At 50.3% G+C, this 23,483-nt stretch overlaps 1 protein-coding gene across 3 annotated transcripts; it reads right to left on the bottom strand.

The window, feature by feature from the left end:
- Positions 1-346: 346 nt before the first annotated feature.
- On the bottom strand, positions 347-23,072 carry LOC103722909 (uncharacterized). 3 transcript variants are annotated; one of them, XM_088712237.1, is made up of 6 exons: positions 22,876-23,048; positions 21,922-22,034; positions 2,784-2,866; positions 2,554-2,616; positions 2,041-2,125; positions 347-883 (listed from the first exon to the last, which is right to left on the bottom strand). In XM_088712237.1, exons 2-6 carry the CDS (start codon positions 22,000-22,002, stop codon positions 791-793), a joined length of 405 nt encoding a protein of 134 aa, XP_088568363.1. In that variant the 5' UTR covers positions 22,003-22,034; positions 22,876-23,048; the 3' UTR covers positions 347-790. The 3 variants fall into 3 exon arrangements, with proteins under 3 accessions (XP_088568363.1, XP_088568362.1, XP_038976055.1); XM_088712236.1 differs by having other exon boundaries at positions 2,784-2,869; XM_039120127.2 differs by lacking the exon at positions 2,041-2,125 and having other exon boundaries at positions 2,498-2,616; positions 2,784-2,869; positions 22,876-23,072.
- Positions 23,073-23,483: the final 411 nt, after the last annotated feature.

Genomic DNA, 23,483 nt, shown 5'->3' on the forward strand with positions numbered 1-23,483 from the left:
ATTGATCTTAGATCACCAGGGATCAAATCACCTAGTATTCGAATCACCGAAATCTTAGATCACCGTGGTGATCCTGTTGGGGCTACCAAACGCCGGACGAAGAGATGCTATTATTGGTCCACAAGAGCAGTGCTGATGTCCGAGCGCGTGCATTCATCAAAATTACCAAGAACTACCTAATAAGAACAAGCCTCAGATGGACCCTCTTGCACATTGCTTGAAATTATCACCCGCCGAGAGTTGCGGCTTGGAGACAACCTTTTGCGTAATTACAACGAAGGGTTTCAACCACCTCCAGACATCCACCAAAAACAAATAGAAGGTTATCAGAATAAGAACCAGAAAGTTAAATAGCACAAACTCATCCAGCCTTTTCCATGGCTCCAGTACTTCCTTTTGGATAGCCACACAAACCAAACAACGAGGTTATGGGCCTACTTGAAAGATTAGCATAAGCATCAGTCTTAATTTCACGCCCATTCAGCTAAACAGCTGTTGGACCAGTACAGAACCACTACCATTTGGAAACTCCATAACATGTTTTAAGTTGTAAACTCATTTCTTGAGATGACTTCCAAGACGTAGCCAGGCTCCCCGAGCAATGACTGTATCATCACAGAAAATACCCGGTCGGCTTGCCAATTAGCAATCTCTAAAGTTCATTGACGAAGAAAAATTACACAAAAAATATAGATCAACAATTGAGTAGTCGAGTTGTCATCCATATCAAAACGAGCAGCAGATTGACTGTGCCAACCCTTCCATTGTCCTCGATGGAGGATGCCTGCCACTACAGATATTTTCTTGCAAGAGCTCTAACTTTGGTATCAAAGTGAGAGGATGTGATGCGAGATCCAGACAAGTAGAGCGGATTCAGAAGTATCTACACAACCAAAAGATGATCATGAACAATTACGAGAAAATAAAATTCACAATATTACAAACAGGACCAAACAGAATACATTATAAATCTGATTAATGCTGTTTTAGCAAGCAGATAAAGCATATAAATTGTAAGGACCGATGTAAAATGAAGAAAACAGGTGAAATGGATCAGTAACAAAGTTAAAAAGCTTGGTGTGTCTCGCACATTCAGCCACGTGCACAAACAAGCATGCATGAGCATGAATGAGAACGTACAAGCACATGGCTATTTGGTTGCATTAAACGAGTAAATTTATTCTTGCTCCTGCAAACAGCATGCTCAATCCTTTTGCAACATGCCAATGATGATCATGGCACAACTACCTACCTATTTAATGATGGGTGGTGATTACTGGACATCAGAAACAAAACAGACATATCTCAGACATCTAATGAGCACATTGGATTCTCATATCAAAAGACCAACTTTCTAGCATCTCTGTTAGCTAATCGCAGCCATTTCTAAAATAACATCCTAAAATGCAGCATCGTTTCTGAAACAAGTTTCAATTAATTATCATAACAGCTTATTCTCAAATCACCTTTAAAGTTCATTCTTTTTCATATCACTTAAAGAAATAAAAAAATTACTAAATTTGCTGAGATGACAATTAGTTTCCAAAATATATGTTTGAAAATTCAAAGGTTCCCCTTCATGACAACACAGTTTTAATGTATTAGCTTAAAGATTTCACACTGGAGAAAGTCTCACTAGACCAATTCATGATTAAGTACATTCGGATTGAAGGGTTCCCCTCCATATAGACACATTTCATTTTCACTGAATTAAAAAAATTTATAATTTTAACATCAAGAATTTTCAGGTGAATGAATGCTAAAATATGACAAGTATATTACAAGTGAGAGAAAACTTTGCGAAATTGGAAAATTTAACTCAAATGACATGTTTTTATGGCTTAAAATGTTGAACAATGAAAACAAACTCATCAAAATATGAACTCCACATCAAAAAACTCAGTTAACACAAAAATTCAAGTAAAATTTAAAGCGAATGTCTAAAATCAAAAGAATTCTCAAATCAATATTGGCTGAATAAGCATGTAATACTGGCAGTGAAGTCAAACAAGATATACAGGTAGACAGCAGCAATATTACCTTTATATATAGTTCATGAACCTCTTGGAAGAAACTTTTTATCCCATCCTCATTACGAGAATCGTGAAGCAGCATCAATCTAGTGTGTATGATACAGTTGATCAAAGAAAACAGAAATTGGACATAATGGAATATTAAACTAAGCATTGCAAGTCATAAATGAAAACGAACCTATTCAAATAACATTGTTTGCGACCTAAAAGCTTTCCATGTTAAAGAACATGAGCAATGGTAAATTCATGTTGTTTTATTATCTAAAGGAATTTTTTTTAATGAAACAGAGCATAATGACCCTGTATCAATTGGTTCCTAATGAAAAAGGAGAAAATCAATACAGAATCAAGAAACACATTATTTTTTATCTGTCAAATGGAAAAGCAGACAACTGGTTTGCATCACACAACGCAACTATCTTACACACAGCTTGTTCAAAATAAATTTTTGATATACACTTCACCATATCTGCCCATCATGTTCGGAATCCAGTAGAACAATGTACTAATGGTAAGGATATGACCTGCAGTAACATACACAGATACCACCAGATCATTGAACCTCTCCACTGCTTTCAAAAACCTGCACAAAATACGTGAAGATCAGAAAGTTGAGAGAGATGGAATTCAAGAATGAACTACAAGACTGAAAACTTTATTGTCCGCATTATATTTGAGCCTCCATGAAGAAACAATTCTCATAAATAAAGGTCAAACATCGATAACACAGACACCTAAAAACACACTCACATGGCACTTGTTGTCCATGCAAGGTCCTGAACAATATCTAATGCTGCATGTAAAATAAATTGGTGCTGGTGAGCTGCTTCTTCCTTCTGTCACATAAACACCAAAACGCAAGATATAATGTGGTTGGAAAAACATGACTTACCAAATAACAGGAAAGATTCTAATAGTAAGATCTGGTCGAGGTGGTTGGATAGCAATAAAATAGCAATGACCATGTTTATGAGAATACGAATATAAAGAACATATTCAATTAAAGTTTTGGTGCAAATATTATTTCACCAGCTAATCTTAAAATGAAAAATGCTCTTTCCCAAACAAACAACAGGAAGAATTCTAACAGTAAGATCTGCTCAAGGTTGTTGCACAGCAACAAAATACCAATGACAATGTATATGAGAATATAATTAAGAAGAGCATATTCAATTAAAGTTATGGCGAAATATCTTTTTCACCAGCCAATCTTATGAAGGGCTAAATCTGCATCGAAAATAAACCTTTTTGATTCCATGCTGAAGTTGGCGAAGCCATGCTCTTTCATTAGGGTCTGAAACCAACAAAAGGCTATTTGATTTCACACACCATACCTAACCAATCTGCTATTTATGCATATCACAGTGCTGTTCCAAAATAAACAAACTGTTCCTCACCTGTTGTTGTTTTCCCTATATGATTTTCAAACAATCTAAACAAGTTTGCTGGTGGATCTCATTCTGGTGGTATTTGTTCTCTTTTAAAAGAATTGAAAAAATAAATCTGGTCAGACAACAGTTGGATTAAAAAACATTTATGATCCATCATACCCCACTTGTTTCCAACATTAAACCAACAAAGGCTGCTTTTAATATCCATTTATCCTAGGGATTCTCGTTGTTTGCTATCCTATCACAATTCATAGCAAAAAAAGTTCATGCACCAGATATTATCTAATCTCACCAAAGAATCATTATTAAAGAATCAAAGAATTTACTGCACATCGTGCAGAATAAAATAATGATCAAGGGTATAAATGCTTTGTCTTGAAATAATGTGTAATGTGGTTTTTGAATAGGGTATTAATATCATTACTTGTACTTATGTCAAGCCCTCTACTCATTGTTTATAAGGCTCATACGGTTACAACCAAGATTTGCCATCTCGGTATTGGACCCCATACCAGTGCCACATTAGCACAATATCGATATAGTAGGGCACGAAGCTTTTTTGGCATACCAAGTGTCGGTATGCCATCCGTACCGGGTACCAGTACCGAACCGTTATAGTACAGTACACGCCGAATCGCCTGATTTAGGCCGATACGACGTACCTTGGTTACAATAATGTGCAGTTAGTAAAATAGCATGGAATTTAGAGAGAAAAAGCTTAAATACTGTAATAGGGGGAAAAACCATACACGAAGTGCGGAATACATTAATACCTTCCAGAGCCACAAAAGTTTACTAAAACAAGACATATCATCTATTCACAAGCTTAGCCACAATTTCTGCCAACATCATTTGCCTGCCTTGAAACATTATTTACAACTCTTTGTGAAATTGTTAGAATTAGATTTTTTTTCTTCTTACAGGACCAATTTTCAAATAGCCATTTATGGATTCTAGTGCAGATTAACCTAGCACTTAGTGGTAGACATAGTTAGTTTTGCATCCCTCCTTGCCTTTTCTTTGTGCTCTTGCAAACACATTCTTGCTAGATACAATGCCTAGGTTGAACATTGTTTCCTCGACTAGCATTGAATAGGGGTGTAAATGGGTCGGGTCGGGTCCTAAGTGACCCCGACCCGACCCGGTTTTTTGTTCGGGTCCTAATTTTGGACCCAGACCCGACCCAGTTGAAGATCGGGTCGGGTCGGGTTTGGGTCCGAATGGGGTCCAATTTTTTGTGCTTTTGGAAAAAGATTTGGGCAAATCTAATTTGGTCATATCATAATTATGAGGTGCTGGGTGACTCATGACTCGAAAGACTTGCTAAGTCATGGGTGACCTTGAGTCAGAACAGATGACCCATGACTAACTAAGTTGGTCTACAAGCCAAATGTCATACCACACTATTTTTTATCTATATGACTGATTGGACGAAACTTGGTGTCTCCCAGCTCCCCTCTCACGAGGACAAAAAAAATCCTAGACCGTCTTCCAAAATCCAATTCCATTGCAGAAAACTGGCACATGACCCATATTCAATTCAGTGTTCCCTCACTTTCGCCCTTCAAACGTTAAAAGAAACAAAAGCCCAAAAACAGAAGGAAAAAAAAAAGCCAGCTACCGAGACACCAGAGGTATCAACAGTGTAATAGATTGAGAGAGAATCCTGACAGGCCAAGTGTTCCCTCACTTTTCCTTCTTTTTTTTCTTCTCTCTCTCTTTCTCTTCGGGTCCATTCGGTAAACCCAGAATCCGGGGGTCAAGCTACAACCTGTGGATCGTCAAAAAGGTGACCCGACCCAGAAAATGATTCGGGTCCAATTTTCGGACCCGACCCGGACCCACGGATCCTAAAATTCGGGTTGGGTCGGGTCTACGCGGGTCGGGTCGGGTCGGGTCACGGGTTGACCCGACCCATTTGCAGCCTTAGCATTGAAAACAATTGGCCCTTCTTGATACTACATACACCCAAGGGCCGCAACTTGTGTCGATGCATGACACATTGCCATGGGGTGGGTGTTTTCCATACCCAAACACTTGTGGGACGCCGCCTCCACATGGCACACACCAAGGCCAGCCCTCCTGGATCCTTCCCTCCAACATACATAGAAATCCACAATGGTCCAGCCGCATCGCCAAGCATGCACCTCTATGTCTTTGCTAGGCAGCTCTACCAAACTAAACACATGTGGCATCTTCGAATGCCCGCAAACAACCCGACACCTCAAGTCAACCGCAATGCTCATTCACACCCTTGTGCCAATTCCAGGGTTTTGCCCTACAAGCCAAGTATTGCTCATCTAGATATCGCGATGGCTAGCAAAGTACTTTCATGCTACAACATACCACCAACCTGCACGCCACCATGCCGTCCTTTGGGAATAGACAGACCAAGATCACATGATACAACCATGCAATGCCATTGCTATGCATGTAGCAATAGCCACACCATCCTCTAGTGTGGCTCAATCGAACCACCAAGCTAACCCACCCCACAACCCCTTAAAGCTACGATTAACCATGCATGTCTGAACCCTCCAAGGTTCCACAATTCAACCTCCCCCAAGGCTCTCGTGCCACGATCCCTGTCTTGCATCGTTGGCATGCCTTCGCATCCATGGCCATACTGCTTAACAATGTTCATAGACTATTCGCACATTCCTGCACATTACATAATACCCTCAAAGCACATGGCTACACCTCCCAACACTTTTTATTCATGGCCTGCTCACACATCACTGCACATTGCCACAGTACTGGCATCCAAGTCTACCCCTCAAGTAAATATATTCAACCTACACAACTTTTGCACCACATTGTCCTCTCCTTGGCATGACTCACTTGATTGTCCTTGATCCTTGGCCTAGCTCCAAGGCACATGTTTCAACCAATAAGCCTTACGCCGCACATGCTCCATGACCGACCGGCTCTTACAGATCCCTGTGAAACATCACACCTTGCAATACTCACAAGATTTTCTAGTCAAGGTAGGGTAAACCCTTGTTCGTCTAGTCCTTTATCGCCTTTATGCTTCACTACAAAGATCAAGAACGCACAGGATAACTTGGACAACTCCACAAGGTAAAACCTTGTGGAAATCCCTGCCATGCAATGTGGCCAGCTTGTCTAACCAACATTGCCCTAGACGTCTCCACACGAGACTATTTGGGCATGGCACTGTCTTGCCTCGAATGTGCCGTTATGGGCCCATGTCCTACAGGCCTAGAGTCGAGGACGCATCTAAAGCACCACCCTTCCTTAATCCATGAGGAATCCTCGAATATTCACATGTCTTGGCGGTCCGTTGCCATGACAAATATCATGTTCTGCAAGTGTCCCAACATCATGCCTTTGCTATGCTGCACCACAGCTAACCATTGCCTCCTCAACATCCCAGCTAGACATCCACCAGCTCTCCACCCTAGGATGTTCCAAAGTATCGAGGAGCATTCCAACTTTTGGCACATGCAAAATGCTTCACCATGCCTAGCCACACTCATGCGGGCACCCCCTTACAATAAGCCTAGAGCCACATCAGTGATAATGTGCCACACACTAGCACCAAGATTGACATATCGTGTTGTTCCAGTGCTTGGCACTTGTCATGCACTAGCATGGAGCCTAGTGGCACAACTGGCATTGTAATCTAGCGATTCACCCTTTTTTTCCTTGCAAGACTATCCATTATGGGAATCGGAGTGCACTAAAAGGCTTCCTTGGACTAAATTCACTGCTTAAGAAATATATGTAACCTGATCATCACTTCACATGGAAGAAATTGAAGACACTCATATCTCGCTCTTCATGATTACGCAATTATTCTTACCAAAGCCAAGACTGCCATGCAATACTACATCCTCTCATCTAAGAATTCAGTAGCTAATTCTCCCACTCAGCTTGCAGGAAACTTAAAAAAGTAACATAACAACAAATGGAAGTTCTTGCAAAAGTGAGCACCACTATCAATTCATTTATGGATAAGGACTAAACCTAAACAATTTATGAGTGCTGTAGTTTAAAAATCTCATTTGTGTTACACTACAAAAAATAAGATCCTTCTTTACATTTTAAATATTCCACACACCAACATCAAGGTCTTCTCAAGTATCTCTCCTTTCTTCACACTTACACATAATTCCTAGCCCCACTCCCTACCAAATTCTCTGCCAATTCTCAATGTACATAGCCATAACTTTCTGATCTTTCCTTTACATCATATTAGATACTCATTCTAATTCTTTACTTGCTCTGGCACACATCAGCAACAAAATTCTAGTTGATACCATATATACTTAATGTGCACAAACTCAGCTTACACAAAGTTCCAAAATATTATCAACCTCATTGCCTTATTATTATTTTTTTGAGTCACAACAGCAAGTGCAGATCACAAACAACCCCCACGAACATCTTCTTTTGATCTTTGCGCTTAATACTACTAGAATACTAACTACTTCTCTATTGAACAACATTTGTGATTAGATTTGTTAATTCGATAAATTTGCATTCTATGAAATTTGTTCTGATCAAGTGATGATATAGACACTTCACTTCCACTGTGTTCCTCAATAACTTCAATTACATATGTCCTTATATTACAAATTAACATATAGAGCAACTTTCACAAGAAAGATTAACAAATAAGGAGGAATACAAGCCTTTTTTTGTCCCTTTTGGTCAAGCCCACAGAAACTGGCCTTTTTGGTTCATTAATACCTACAATATCTGCATTACTTATTGTTGCTGGTGGTCCAAACCGAGAACGATTGGCACAGCGGTGTGAACGGGGTTCCCTTGGAGTTGGGTTGATTGCGCTCCACCTTCCACCGGGAAACCTGCAGGCAAGCCTCGCACCACCACTGGGGTAGTGGGGGCCCTCCGACGATCAAGTCAGAAGAGATTGAAGGAGAAGGAGAGATAGTAGTAACGGATAAGAGAATACTCTGGAAAACCTTTACTTACCCTCCCCCTTCCCCCCCAGCCTCATATATATCAGGCTGGGGGGTTTTTCCGGGGATTCGTCATCGTGTGGCACGATGGGGCTGCCACTGACATGGCCGTTACAGGGCGTCGTGGGGCAGCGCTGGGTACGGCCCTGGCAGGGCATAGTGGAGCTCCGCTTTGTACGGCTGTTACAGGGGATCGTGGGGCAGCGCCGGATACGGCCGTTGCAGGGAGTAGTGGAGCAGGGGGCCGCGGCGTGCCTCAGAGGAACAATCTGTTGTTGTCGAGAGATTGCCGACTCGGGGTCGGATGACTGGATCAGGGGGCAGCCGACTCGGGGTCGGGCTGCGGAGCCGAAGATATCCGACTCGGGGTCGGATTGCTGGATCAAGGGGCAGCCGTAGTCTTCCTGGGCGCGCGTGCCGGTCACGTGGGGCATGGTGGCTAAATTCCCCCGTAACAGTAGGCCCCCACTTCCGAGCCTGGAACCAGGAGGGGAACGGGTGAAGGGAGTGATGCTTCGAGATTGCCGCCATCCCTCGGAAAGGCGCGCGCGCTTCGAGCTCCCCGCCTCCTTTATGGCGTATAGCGGTTGTCGCTGATCTGGCAGTCTGCGGATTTCGGCGGACATCCTTCCTTAATGGCGTCGATTCGCCTTTGGGGCGCGAGCGACCCTTCGGCAGCCAGGCGTCCTCTGGCGTCACCGAGGCGTCACCCGCCTTTCCGCCTATTTAACCGGGGGCCCTCCCCCGTCCGCTTTTCTCTTCGCAGGCATCTTCGAGTTTCTCCCTTGCGCTGCTGTCGTTGCCGTCGGACTGTTTGCTCGCTCCTCCTTTGACGCTCTCGGAGCCGTTCTTCCTTCCCTTCCGGTGAGTTGCCCCATTCTTCAATTTAGGGCTCTCCATACTTTCTCCTTCCGTATTAGTGTACTTCAGTCGTTCCGGTCCTTTCCCCCTTCTTGGCCCCGTCCTGACCGTAGATCCACTGGCCATTAGGTATGGACGAAGTAAGAGCGGACCGCATTCAGTCGGATCTGATCCCCGAAGACCTAGATAGGTTCGTGGCCCGGTACCACCTTCCCGAAGCCTGCAACGTTACGCTCCCGGGGCCTGAGGAGAGGATGTCCCATCCTCCTCCAGGGAAGGTCGCCATCAACGAGGACATCCTTCGGGCCGGGTTCCGCTTTTCCCCCTCGGACTTAGTTGTGCAGGTGCTTCGGGGTTTAAGAGTGGCGCCGACGCAACTGGTGTCGAACTCATGGCGCGCCCTGACGGCCTTCCAGGTTCTCTGCCGCATGCACGAGGTTCCCGCCACCCTGAATGTCTTTTGGGAATGCTACGGCCTGAACGGCCACCCCCAGGACAGAGGGTGGTGGTGCTTTGCGGCGCGGCGAGGGTGCGGCCTTGTTAAGGAGGCTCCTTCCTCCATTCACGGCTGGAAGGAGCGTTTCTTTTTCATTGACGTAGATCCCTCTTGGGGAATCAGGGCAACCTGGGAGACGCCGATGAAGTCCCCGATCGGCCTATCGAGGTTGTCGAGGGAGGAATCCGATGGCGTCGCCGTCTTGAAGGGGTTGGTTGCCGAGGGCCGGCTCCCCCCGGTGTCTCGCCTTATTTCTGAGGACACCTTGGTGAACGTCGGCCTGAGCTCGGTCCCCGCTGACCGTGAGCTCGCCACCACTTCTTTTTTGGCTTTTTTCTCCTCTTTCGTTTCTTCTTTCCATCAGCTTCTCAGTCTCCGACCATCTCGTCCTTTTTGCAGAAATCGACGACGTCATGCGGTCGGACAAGGCGATGGCTGTTGGTAGGACGTCCCTACTGGAAGCGGTCCGGAGGAAGAAACGGACTCCTCCGAGCGGCGTCCCACCGGCGAAGAAGTCCCGCCAGCAGGCGACTCCGACGCCGACAGACGGGTCCGGACCCACCGATCAGGGGGACGTCGCGGGCTCGGACCGACAGTTGGCGCTGTATCAGCCCTCCGGTGATGAGACTACCGTTATTCCGGAGGTGTCATTCGAGCGCGCCCGAGACGGCCGGGTTGGACGCGATCGGTCCCCAACCCGGCCTTCGACTCGGTCGGCTTCGGATGACACAAGAAGGAGGGGCGCGCCGAGGCCCCGGCCGAGCGGGACCCTGTCGATTCCTGGAGCGGCCCCCGCCCCGAGCACGGTCAGCATGACTCTTCCCCAAGCGATGGGTAAGGGTAAGGCTGTAGAACCACCGTCCGGCTCCGGGGCGAAGTCGGGGTCGGCCTTTACTTTCGCCGGCGCCCGAAACCTCATCGAGACGGTGCTGCTGGAGAAGGACCGTAGGCAGGTCCGGCAGATGAGGATCCCTGACGTCGGGGCTGCCAGCTGCGTCTGTCTTATGTCGGTGAGTGTTCTTTTGGTCGCTTCCGCCACTCATAAGCTCTATTGATCCCCGTCTGACGCTCTCATTTTTCCTATCTTTTAGCTCGCCCAGTACATGATTCGTCTGGAGGAGAGCCACGAGGAACAGGCGAAGCTCCTGGCGAGGGCCGAGAGCCAACTGAAAGCAGTAGAGGAGGGAGGCCAGGCTGCGGCGGGGAGGACGACCAGGGACCTCGAGACGAGGCTCCAGGTGGCCGAAGAGCGGGCACTCGGCTTCGCCGCCCTCGAGAGGCAACTGTTGGAGGCTTAGGAGCAACTCAAGGTTGCCTCGGGTCTCGAAAGCGAGGTCAGGAAGGCGGAGGAGCGGGCCGAAAAGCAGTCCCGGAAGGCTGCCGACTTCCGGGAGAGGTGGGAGAAGGCCCAGCGGTCAGCCGACAACGCCCGCAACCGAACCCGGTCTCTTGAAGCCAAGCTGGGCGAATTGGAGTCGGTCTTGGAGGAGTCCCGCGCGAGCGACCAGGAGCTTCATTCGCGCCTGGAGGAGGCTGAGGCTGCTCGCATTGCTGCCGAGGCGAAGCACAAGGAGGCTCGGGCTGATCTGCTGAGGGTCTCCTCCGAGGCGGACGACCGGATTGTGGCGAAGGTCATGGAGGCAAAAGCTCAGATTACGGAGCGAGCAGAGGCGGCGCTGGCCGAGAAGAGCGCGAAAATCGGGCGTCTGGCGGTACAGGCCTATCGTCAGTCCGCCGAGTTCATCCGTGACATGTCGGAGGCGGTACAGGCCTATCGTCAGTCCGACGAGTTCGTCCGTGACATGTCGGACGCGGGGTCCGACTCCTTTGTCTTAGGCTTCGATGAAGGCTTGGCAAGGGTGTCGGCTAAATACCCCGGGATTGACCTGAGTGGGGTCTCCCTCCTCGACTCCCCTCCGGCGCCATTGCCTGCTGATTTTCCAACCGCCTCCCTACCCCTTGCGGACGTGCCCGGCGTTCCCGACCCAGGGGTTCCTCCAAGCTGACCCTCTGTACCTTTCTTTGTCCTTTTCTTTGTATGTTGGCGTTTTGCCAAGTTGTATGGGTCTCGGCCCTGAAACAATGAAAGTTAATGCAAATAGAGTGTTTCTTCATTTCACTTTCGTCCTTCCTCTTTTTAACTCTTGGTAGCGTCTCGCCGACTCCTAACTCTTGAAGTTCTTCCGGCGCTAGGCCAGGCATCCGAGGGTTAGGCCTCAGAAAATTCTTCCGGCACTAGGCCAGGCATCCGAGGGTTAGGCCTCAGGAAATTCTTCCGGCGCCAGGCCAGGCATCCGAGGGTTAGGCCTCAGGAAATTCTTCCGGCGCCAGGCCAGGCATCCGAGGGTTAGGCCTCAGGAAATTCTTCCGGCGCCAGGCCAGGCATCCGAGGGCTAGGCCTCAGGAAATTCTTCCGGCGCCAGGCCAGGCATCCGAGGGCTAGGCCTCAGGAAATTCCTCCGGCGCTAGGCCAGGCATCCGAGGGCTAGGCCTCAGGAAATTCTTCCGGCGCTAGGCCAGGCATCCAAGGGCTAGGCCTCAGGAAATTCTTCCGGCGCTAGGCCAGGCATCCGAGGGTTAGGCCTCAGGAAATTCTTCCGGCACCAGGCCAGGCATCCGAGGGTTAGGCCTCAGGAAATTCTTCCGGCACTAGGCCAGGCATCCGAGGGTTAGGCCTCAGAAAATTCTTCCGGCGCTAGGCCAGGCATCCGAGGGTTAGGCCTCAGGAAATTCTTCCGGCGCCAGGCCAGGCATCCGAGGGTTAGGCCTCAGGAAATTCTTCCGGCACTAGGCCAGGCATCCGAGGGTTAGGCCTCAGGAAATTCTTCCGGCACCAGGCCAGGCATCCGAGGGTTAGGCCTCAAGAAATTCTTCCGGCACTAGGCCAGGCATCCGAGGGTTAGGCCTCAGGAAATTCTTCCGGCGCTAGGCCAGGCATCCGAGGGTTAGGCCTCAGGAAATTCTTCCGGCGCTAGGCCAGGCATCCGAGGGCCGAGCCTCAGGGAATTCCGCTCGTTGGTCGGCCAAGGCTGGCGCAAGCCGAGGCGACCGGTCGGGGCTTCAGGCTAGTCTGCTCCCGGGATGATCATCGGGTTAACCTGGCATCCGAGGGCCGAGCCTAGGGAGATTCCGCTCGTTGGTCGGCCCAGGCTGGCGCAAGCCGAGGCGACCGGTCGGGGCTTCAGGCTAGTCTGCTCCCGGGATGATCATCGGGTTAGCCTGGCATCCGAGGGCCGAGCCTCGGGGAATTCCGCTCGTTGGTCGGCCAAGGCTGGCGCAAGCCGAGGCGACTGGTCGGGGCTTCAGGCTAGTCTGCTCCCGGAATGATCATCGGATTAGCCTGGCATCTGAGGGCCGAGCCTCAGGGAATTCCGCTCGTTGGTCGGCCAAGGCTGGCGCAAACCGAGGCGACCGGTCGGGGCTTCAGGCTAGTCTGCTCCCGGGATGATCATCGGGTTAGCCTGGCATCCGAGGGCCGAGCCTCAGGGAATTCCGCTCGTTGGTCAGCCAAGGCTGGCGCAAGCCGAGGCGACCGGTCGGGGCTTCAGGCTAGTCTGTTCCCGGGATGATCATCGGGTTAGCCTGGCATCCGAGGGCCGAGCCTCGGGGAATTCCGCTCGTTGGTCACGCGCCTGTCGCTTGCCGCTCGACGAGATTTCTCCGTGGCCAGCTACGATCGTGTTTCTCCTCTTCTCCAAGCGTCGCCTGGAGAACACCAGAAGGGTATTAAATGCTAATTGAGGCGTTACCTGGGAAATCGGATCGCCAGTTGCTGCTTGCAAGGAGTGTCAGTTAAGCGGCCGCGATATGCGCGTTCTTCGAGGCGGATGCGGCCTGGGCGCGAGCGGAGATACGTGGGCCGTGGGATACACACCGCCCGGAGTGTTCTGCATGAAGAATGCAATTAAGGAGAACGATGCTTAGGAGATCGTGGGAGGATACGCCTCGAGAGCTGGAACGGCTCCGGATTCGGTGCGCCCGCCTTTATTGGAGCCACCCGCATCGGAACGACCGGGGGCCACAGTTTGGCTATAAATATAAGTGCAGGCGCGGTGGAGCCTGCCAAGCCGGAGCTATTCAGGTTACCATGGATCGTGGACCTCCTCTCCGGCGTGTGGCTGGAAAACCCCCGCCGGAGGAACGGGAGGCGCGCCCCTCGCGACTTCCGCCAACTAGCCGTTTCATCTGGGATCAACAAGGAGGTTCTCCCCGGCGGAACTCCGCTCTAGGCGTTTCATCCGGGATCACATCCCCCCTCCTTTCAGCCCCGCCTCCCAATTAAGCTCTGCGCCAGACGCTTCATCCGGGATCGCGCCTCCTCGCGCTCTTCTCCCTTGTATTCCTTCCCTCCCCTTCTCCTGGGAGGACCGGAATATCCCTTGGAGGTGGCGTTTCTCTGGAGGCAGCGGGAACTCCTCCTTCGTCCACTTCTTCTTCGTCCGCGCCGGCTCTTCGTCCTTTGCGTGAGGCGTGGATGGCGCCTCCGGGGAGAAGCACCCACGCCCGGTGGGATTGCAGCTGCTTCGGATGGAGGGTTCGGGGTCCCAGATCTTCAGCTCCACGGAGTCTCCACCTCTTCCTTGTTTTCTTTACTCCCCAATTCCCCTCTGGGAATTCTTTGTAATCACACGAACACACCGTTGTAACCAGGAATTATTGAAATGAAAAGAATTGTACATTTTTCGAACTGTCTTCCTGGCTTTGTCGCTCTACTGGTGATACACCCGCAGGTTAGCGGAATTCCAGCTCCTCGGAATTTCTCGACCATCTAGGGCCTCCAACTGGTAGGAGCCAGGTCGGTTTACCCAGCGAACCCTATACGGGCCTTCCCAATTTGGCGCCAGCTTCCCACCTTCCGCGGGTTGAGATGCTTTGGCTCGCCTTAGCACCAGATCTCCGATTCTGAAAAGTTTCGGTCGGACCTTGGAGTTATAATATCGGGCCACCCTCCGCTGATACATCGCCATCCGCACCTGTGCCATTTCTCTTGCTTCTTCCAAGAGGTCCAGGTTCCCTCGGAGTTGCTCCGAATTGGCCTCGGGTCGGTGCGCGGCGACCCGGGGCGAGGGGAGTCCGAGCTCCACGGGAACAACCGCTTCCGTGCCATAGGTTAGGCTGAAAGGCGTCTCTCCGGTAGGGGTCCGATGCGTGGTCCGATACGCCCAAAGGACATTCTCGAGTTCTTCGACCCAAGCTTGCCCCGTCCGACCGATTCGCGCCTTAATTCCTTGGAGGATTGTCCGATTTGTGACCTCGGCCTCACCGTTGGTTTGGGGATGCGACACAGATGTAAACCGATGCTCGATCCCGAACTCCTCGCAGAAGTCACGGAAATGCTTGTTGTCGAACTGTCGACCATTATCCGAGATGAGGACCCGAGGTACCCCAAATCGGACAATGATGTTCTTCTTCACGAACTTCCGGACTTGCGCCTCCGTGATAGTGGCCAGCGGCTCTGCCTCCACCCACTTGGTGAAGTAGTCGATTGCAACAATCAAAAATTTCCGCTGGGCTGAAGCGACGGAGAATGGTCCGAGGATATCCATTCCCCACTGTGCGAAGGGCCAGGGCGCGGTGATTGGTGCCAAGGGGACAGAAGGGACTCTCTGAACATTGGCGTGGCGCTGGCAGGCGTCGCATTTCCGTACGTGATCCTTCGAGTCCTCCAACAAGGTAGGCCAATAATAGCCTTGCCTCATGATCTTGTGCGCTAAGGACCTAGCCCCCAAGTGCGATCCGCAGACGCCCTCATGGACTTCGCCGAGGACGTAGGCCGCCTCCGAGGGGCGGAGGCACCTTAAGAGGGGGGCGGTGAACGAGGTCCGATACAGCCTCCCTTCATAGAGTACGTAGTGGGCGGACTTCTTGACAAGTCGCCGAGCTTGATCTTCGTCTTCAGGGAGGATCCCTTCGGCGAGGTAGGCGACGAGCGGGTCCATCCAAGACGGCTCCGGATCAATCGCCATCACCGCTCCAGCCTCGCCGATGCTCGGGGCATCCAGGGTCTCCAGGTAGATTGCCCTCGACAAGTTGTGCGCCTCTGTGCCCACCAAGCGGGACAACCTGTCGGCCCTGGCATTTTCGCTTCTGGGGACCTGCTGAATGTCGACACTGCCGGGGTCGGAAATGAGTGCTTGCACCTTCCGGACGTAGTTCTGCATGGTCGGGCTCCGGGCCTCGAACTCCCCACGAACCTGCCCGACCACCAGCTGGGAGTCGGTGAAGACCTTCAAACGCCGAATGCCGAGCTCTCTGGTGAGTTTGAGTCCCGTGACTAGGGCCTCGTACTCCGCCTCGTTGTTGGTCACTGGAAATCCAAACCTCAAGGCATACTCGGCTATCACTCCATCAGGACTGGTAAGGACCAGCCCGGCTCCACCCTCGGGGTTCGACGACCCATCGATGTGAAGCGTCCAAATCGGGAGGTCGAGGCTGGGCGTTTCCGGCGGTCTAGGTTCCGCCTCCTGCACCGTGCACTCAGCGAGGAAGTCTGCGAGCACCTGGGCCTTGATGGCGGGTCGAGGCTGGCAGCGGATGTCGAACTCACCGAGTTCTACTGCCCACTTCACCAGTCGTCCCGCATTCTCGGGGTTTGCTGAGGATCTGCCGTAGTGGTTGATCGGTTAAGAGGGTGACCGAATGGGCCTGAAAATAGGGGCGAAGCCTCCTGGTCGCGGTCAGCAGCGCGAAGGCGATCTTTTCAGCCTTCGTGTACCGCGTCTCGGCATCCCGTAGGACCCGGCTGATGTAGTACACAGGCTTCTGGAGCTTTGACTCTTCCCGAACCAGCACCGCACTGACCGCGGTTGGGGAGACCGCCAGATAGAGGTAGAGCATCTCCCCTTCTTGCGGCTTGGACAGTAGGGGAGGAGACGCCAGGTATTCCTTGAGCTGGTCGAATGCTGCTTGACATTCGGCCGTCCAGAGGAAGTCTTTCGGGCGTTTTAACACCTTGAAGAATGGTTGGCAGCGTTCGGCCGATTTTGCCACAAATCGTCCAAGCGCGGCGACCCTTCCAGCGAGCTCCTGAACCTCCTTTACTTTGGTCGGAGGGGACATACCTTGGATGGCCTTGATTTTGTCTGGGTTGGCTTCAATACCCCGCTGGTTGACAATGAAACCGAGGAACCTCCCGGCCGAAGCGCCGAAGGCACACTTCGCTGGGTTCAGCTTCATGCGAAACTTCCGCAAGGTGGTGAAAGTCTCCTCCAAATCCGCGATGTGCTGGTCTGCATGGCGGCTCTTCACCAGCATATCGTCCACGTACACCTCCATGTTCCGGCCGATTTGCTCTTTGAAGATTTTGTTGACGAGGCGCTGGTAAGTGGCGCCAACATTCTTCAGACCGAAGGGCATTACCTTGTAGCAATACAGCCCCCGGTCTGTTATAAAGGCAGTTTTCTCCTCGTCCTGTGGGGCCATCATTATCTGGTTGTAACCGGAGAAGGCGTCCATGAAAGACAGCAGCTGATATCCGGAAGTCGCGTCGACCAGTTGGTCTATTCGCGGAAGCGGAAAGCTATCCTTAGGGCACGCCTTGTTCAGGTCGGTATAGTCGATGCACATCCTCCACTTCCCGCTCGCCTTCCGGATAAGTACAACATTTGCCAGCCACTCGGGGTAGCTTACCTCCCTTATGAATCCTGCCTCCAAGAGCTTGTCTACCTCCTGGTCGACCACCCGGATCTGATCCGGGGCACAGTGTCTCTTCTTCTGCTTTATTGGTCGGTGGGTCGGGTCGACGTTGAGGGCGTGAGAAATGACCTCCGGGTCGATCCCAGGTACATCGGCCGCCGACCAGGCAAATACATCGGCATTGGCTCGGAGGAATTCCACCAACCGGGCCCGAGCTCCCGGGTCGAGATTGGCGCCGACCCGGACCGCCCGGTCGGGGCGGCCTTCCTCAAGGGGGACTTCGACCACTCCCTCGGCCGGCTCCCCGTGCCGCAAGGCCACCTCGTCTCTGGCATCAAGGAACTCGACGCTTAGGGCTTCCACGGGCTTCTTCCCTTTGAGGGTTGCTAGAAAACATTGCCGTGCGGTCGGTTGGTCACCTCGGACCTCTCCGATCCCGACCGCCGTGGGGAACCGCATGAGCAAGTGGTACGTGGAGACCACCGCGCGAAGGGCGTTCAGCCCGGGTCGCCCGAGGATAGCATTGTAGGCCGAGGGGATACGGACGACCAAGAACCCGAGTCGCACCGTGGCTTCTGCGGGTGCGACGCCCGCAGTCACAGGCAGCTCAACGACACCTTCCGCCGGGACAGCGTCACCGGTGAATCCTACGAGGGGGGTGGACATTTTGTGCAACAACTGTTTGGACAAGCTCATCTTTTGGAAGGCCTCGTAAAACAAAATATCAGCTGAGCTTCCACTATCCACAAGAACACGCCTTACATCATAGTTTGCCATAGTGAGGGAGATCACCATGGCATCATCGTGGGGAGTCTGAACTCCCTTTACATCCTAATCAGAAAAGGTGATTACATTGCCGACCCTCTGCCTCTTTACGACGGCCGTCCCTGACGCTTCCGTCGAGCCCCCTGCGTTCCTCACAGGCCGAGAGCAGCCCCCAGTGATAGTGTGGATCACGCCCGCAACGGGTCGATTCTGCTCCCGAGGCTCCGGAGGAGCCGGGTCGGCCGGACGCGGGTCTGCGGGGGGACGTCGGTCGCTCACATACCGACCGAGATGCCCCCGACGGATAAGAGCCTCGATCTCGTCCCGAAGCTGGAAGCAGTCCTCTGTGTCGTGGCCGTGGTCTCGGTGGTACTCACAGTACGCCCGGGAGGGCCTCTTTCCAGGGATCCTTCGTATCTGTCTCGGGGCCGGGAGGTCCTCCCGCCCCTTGATCTCCATAAGGATCTGGGCCCGAGAAGTCAGGAGAGGGGTGTACCGGTTGAAACGTCGGGGCGGAGAACGAGGGCGTGGGGCGCCGTGGTTCTTCGCCGGCGACGGGCTTCTGCGCCGACGCTGGGGCGTCGGGCTCCTCCTCTGGCGTGCCTCTTTCCGCCTTTTCTTCCCAAGCTTTTGTGGGATCTCGGCGGCCTCCTTGCTCCGGTGGGCGGCCGCCTCCTCGGCGTCCGCATACTGGTTCGCCCGGGACAACAGCTCTGGAAAGCTCCGCGGCAGGCGTTTGTCCAGGGAGAAGGTGAGTCTGCCCTTCCGGAAGCCACGCTTCAGGGCTGAAAGAGCTACCTCCTGACTCAGGTTCCGGACCTCCAGCGTAGCCCTGTTGAAGCGGGTAAGATAATCCCGCAGGCTTTCTCCCTCGTTTTGCCGGACATCAAAGAGGGAGTCGGAGACCAGTCGCCGCCGGCTACTGACGGCGAAATGAGTGATGAAGAGGCGAGTGAACTGGTCGAAGGACCGGATTGAGTCAGCCTCCAGCCCGGCGAACCATGCCCTCGCCGGGCCACGGAGGGTTGCCGGAAAAGCCTTGCAGAAAAGGGGATCTGATGCTCCGTGGAGGAGCATAAGGGTCCTGAAACTCTCGACGTGATCCCGCGGGTCCGCCGCCCCGTCATAGGGCTCGATCGCCGGCATTTTGAACCCCGGCGGATTCGGGGTCCGCAGGATCCTCGAGGCGAGCGCCGGCTGGGAGGAGATCTCTAAGTCGGCGAAGGGATCTTTGGAATGGCCCTTCAGGACCTGGAGTTGTCGGTGGAGATCGTCCACCCGCCGGTCCAGGAAACGCGACCGGTGGGTGGGAGACAAGGAGCGGCGAGAGGGGGATCGACTGGAGCGCGGGTTCCTCGAGGACTGGGGGGTCTGGGAACGCGCCCGAGCCCGCCTCTCGTACCCCGCGCAGCTCCGGTGGGAAGGTCCCAGCAGAATGGAGCGTGCTCGAGAATCCTCCTCGCGTCGGCGCTTCTCCCCATGGGAGAGGAAGGAACACGGGTTGGGGAGGACAGGCGAACGCTCAGGCAGCGGCGGCTCCTGAGCCTGCTGCGGCGCCCGGGACATCACACCCTGCAGATTCTGCACTGCCTCCGCGAGGGTGCGAACCTGCTGGGTTAGCTGGTCGAACTGGGCGGCTTCGACCATCTGAATGGGCGGTGGGGCGGTGGAGTGTTGCTGAGAGCGTGTTGGGGATGCAGCGGCCTCCCGGCCAGTGGCGCGAGAGGCCCCGCGACCGGAAGCATTGGAAGCTCCACGACCACCTCGCCGTGCCATTACGATCGCTCTGAGATCCGGTGGCCCTCCTTCTAGCGCCAACTGTTGCTGGTGGTCCAAACCGAGAACGATTGGCACAGCGGTGTGAACGGAGTTCCCTTGGAGTTGGGTTGATTGCGCTCCACCTTCCACCGGGAAACCTGCAGGCAAGCCTCGCACCACCACTGGGGTAGTGGGGGCCCTCCGACGATCAAGTCAGAGGAGATTGAAGGAGAAGGAGAGATAGTAGTAACGGATAAGAGAATACTCTGGAAAACCTTTGCTTACCCTCCCCCTTCCCCCCCAGCCTCATATATATCAGGCTGGGGGGTTTTTCCGGAGATTCGTCATCGTGTGGCACGATGGGGCTGCCACTGACATGGCCGTTACAGGGCGTCGTGGGGCAGCGCTGGGTACGGCCCTGGCAGGGCATAGTGGAGCTCCGCTTTGTACGGCTGTTACAGGGGATCGTGGGGCAGCGCCGGATACGGCCGTTGCAGGGAGTAGTGGAGCAGGGGGCCGCGGCGTGCCTCAGAGGAACAGTCTGTTGTTGTCGAGAGATTGCCGACTCGGGGTCGGATGACTGGATCAGGGGGCAGCCGACTCGGGGTCGGGCTGCGGAGCCGAAGATATCCGACTCGGGGTCGGATTGCTGGATCAAGGGGCAGCCGTAGTCTTCCTGGGCGCGCGTGCCGGTCACGTGGGGCATGGTGGCTAAATTCCCCCGTAACACTTATTTATGTGCCAATATGCATAAACAGAAAGAAAGGCTATTAAATTGCTTTTTACATGGACAAGACAGATGCTATCATGCTCTTCTGATAGCTTCTTTTGATACCTTTAGCAGATCCAACATAATGTGGAAAATATGCATTAAAGCAAGGTGTTGAGCTAATACCAAGTAAACAATATGTTTTCATTTTGCAGACTAAGGTAGCATTGACTTTCAAAACTAATATGCAATAAGAAAGTTACATCATTACGCTATGAAAGATTTATATAAACCTAAATTCTGAATAAAATAATGAATTAGCGGAAAGAAGGATATCACAAGAAAGTATGATTTTTCTATCAAATTGATGTTCAAAAGAAATGTTAACTATCACCAAACTAAGCGGTTTGCTCAACAAGATATGCCTAAGCTCTGATCTTAACTAGCAAGCCTTATTCCATCAACTAGTTGACTATATAGATGAAAGTGATCCACCAAAGCTTGAAAATGTTCAAGAACAACTCTCAAGCTAAAGTCAACCTCCAATCAAATGCTACCAGATAGCTATAATAGTTCAGGCAACAAAGAGGATCACCATGAAATCTAGAAGGCCAATTAGAGGAATTTGAAAGAAAAATATAAAAAACCTACCTACTAGGTCAGTAAGTATTGCAATTTAAGCTTCAAGCAACAAGAAGAAAACCTCCAAGTATCCTCTAGAAATAGAAGCTAGACAAAGATGGAAGTAGAGGATAACATGGGGAACTGTGCAGTCATCTTTCAGCTACGATTAAGTCAAAATTGTCAGATTGAAACACGATCCCCTTGAAGGGTAGTCCAGCAACAAATCTTAAAGTCAAGTAAAAGCTTCAACGGAAAAAATTGCCTTTAGAGAAGGTGCTACCTCATTAATGGAGATTAACTACATGTGTTTATGCTTGTACATGAAGAGATAGCAATAGATAGAGAGAAGGAATAAGGAGAGAGAGGGACAGAAAACAAAATTATGTAGATGGAGCAAAATTGTTAGTATGCCAGCCATGTCACCCAAATACCAATACTACACACCTGAATAACTATACATAAATCCATCAAAAAAATACATGTGGATGTATGTGCACAGTTTCAGAGCTCTTTACATTGCTAATGTGCCTATCTGATGTCATTCTTGTAGATAAGAAAAGAATTTTCATGTCCGTCAGTTAATGGTCTTAAGCATTGGTTTGAATTGATATGATGCCATCATTACTGCTAATGATCATTGTCAAAGAAAGAAGAAAGGCGTATGAAGCAAGAATAAAGGATGATGCAACAGAAGCCATACTTTAGGTGCAGATCCCACTTCAGCTTCATATATAGGAATGTCATTCCTGCTGACGATTATAAAGCATGCCGTGCTTGCCATATGTGTTCAACAGAGACCCGAATATTGACAGCCTGACAAGCATCCAAGTCAGATAAAGGAAAGGACAAATTGAAAGGAGTCAGGAAATTAAGCTATAATGTGAAAAACATCAGCATTTCACTATCTTCTAAAACTCTCCAGCAATGATAGAATTCAACCACTCGAGGAGGGAGAGGTGGGGTTAAGATCAGGATCTCTTCATAAAATTTTATGATACAGAAAGTTGCTACAGTCAACTGCCACATAGAAACAAGGCATATTGAGCGAATAGTTGGATAGTAATAACTTTTTCACAAGATAAAAAGATCTGGGCGGAAAAACAGTTCTAGCTCTGAGATTATACATGATGCAGGTATTTCCAAGCAAACATTCATCGTCATCAGAAGCTTCGAGGAGATCCCTAAATCGGTATATTAACATAGATGACCTAAAAGAAGAAAGAAATATCACATCGACGCATATGATGAAATTAAAAGAGCCGCAAGACTATGAAAGAAGCATCACGGCCGAGAATAGGAAAACCTTTTCTCTTGTTTCTTTGTTTCTTTTTTTTCTTGTTTTTTGCCCTCGCATTACACTAATAAGCGGATGTCTTGGACCGATTTCATTCCCTCATTACGATAAGCCCCTGGTTTCGCCTAAAATTTATGTTTCTAATATGATTATCCAGCCACATGTGGGTGAAATAATACCATAGCATGACAAGATTCAGAACAGATGTCTCTCCTCAATTGGAATCCATAGTTGGGATCGGAGTCCGTTTACGTGTTGGAGAAAATTCGACAGATGTCGCGAAGAACGAGATGAAAGTGAGAGAAGGAAGAAATTAAATATCAGATCTCTTCTGCTGCGAGGTCCGGAGTGGAAGCATACCTGGTTCTGGCGAATTGAATTGATCTTGATCTCTACACGGACAGAGAGAGCGGATTCCGAAAACGCTGGGACTTTTTCTTCTGCCGAATCGAGATCGAACAGCCGAGATTCAGATGATTCCAAAACCCTAAATATAATTAGCAAGAGAAGACCGGAGGGGGGGATGGGCGGGGGGGAGAGAGAGAGAGGAGAGAATTATAAAATGTATAATATATTTTTTTTAAACAAAGCAAAGATTAATTTTAACTTTTTACATTTTTTTCATCTCATATATATACATATATAATAGAAAATTAGCCTCTATCCAAAATTTAAAAAAATTAAAAAACATTGTAAAACCGTCTGAAATATCAACAAAATATAAATACTAAATATGTTAAAAAAATATCTAGATAGGTTAAAAGTAATCTAGATATGTTAAAATTATCTAAATATGTTAAGCATATCAAAATGAGTGGGAGAATTACCGTACAGAAAAAATATTTAAGAAAACTGTATATATCAAAATATATTAGATATCACTTTGCATAGGATAAAAGTATTTAGGAAAGTTATGTTAAAGTTAAGTTCCAAAAAAAAATTTCATAAATATTTTTCTCGAAGCACGC

The sequence above is a fragment of the Phoenix dactylifera genome, chromosome 1 (assembly GCF_051530095.1).
Source record: "Phoenix dactylifera cultivar Ajwa chromosome 1, Ajwa_hap1_PhDact_Kaust_v1.1, whole genome shotgun sequence".
Classification (NCBI taxonomy): Eukaryota; Viridiplantae; Streptophyta; class Magnoliopsida; order Arecales; family Arecaceae; genus Phoenix; species Phoenix dactylifera.

Bases quoted from the DNA above. Each gene is read 5' to 3' on its own strand.
- LOC103722909 (XM_088712236.1), bottom strand. From the start codon at position 22,002: ATGGCAAGCACGGCATGCTTTATAATCGTCAGCAGGAATGACATTCCT. The intron at 2,126-2,553 runs TATCCTTACCAT...CTGTATCATACA, and splicing joins GTGTATGTTACTGCAGGTCA to CACTAGATTGATGCTGCTTC. The intron at 884-2,040 runs GTAATATTGCTG...TTGGTTGTGTAG, and splicing joins TTCATGAACTATATATAAAG to ATACTTCTGAATCCGCTCTA.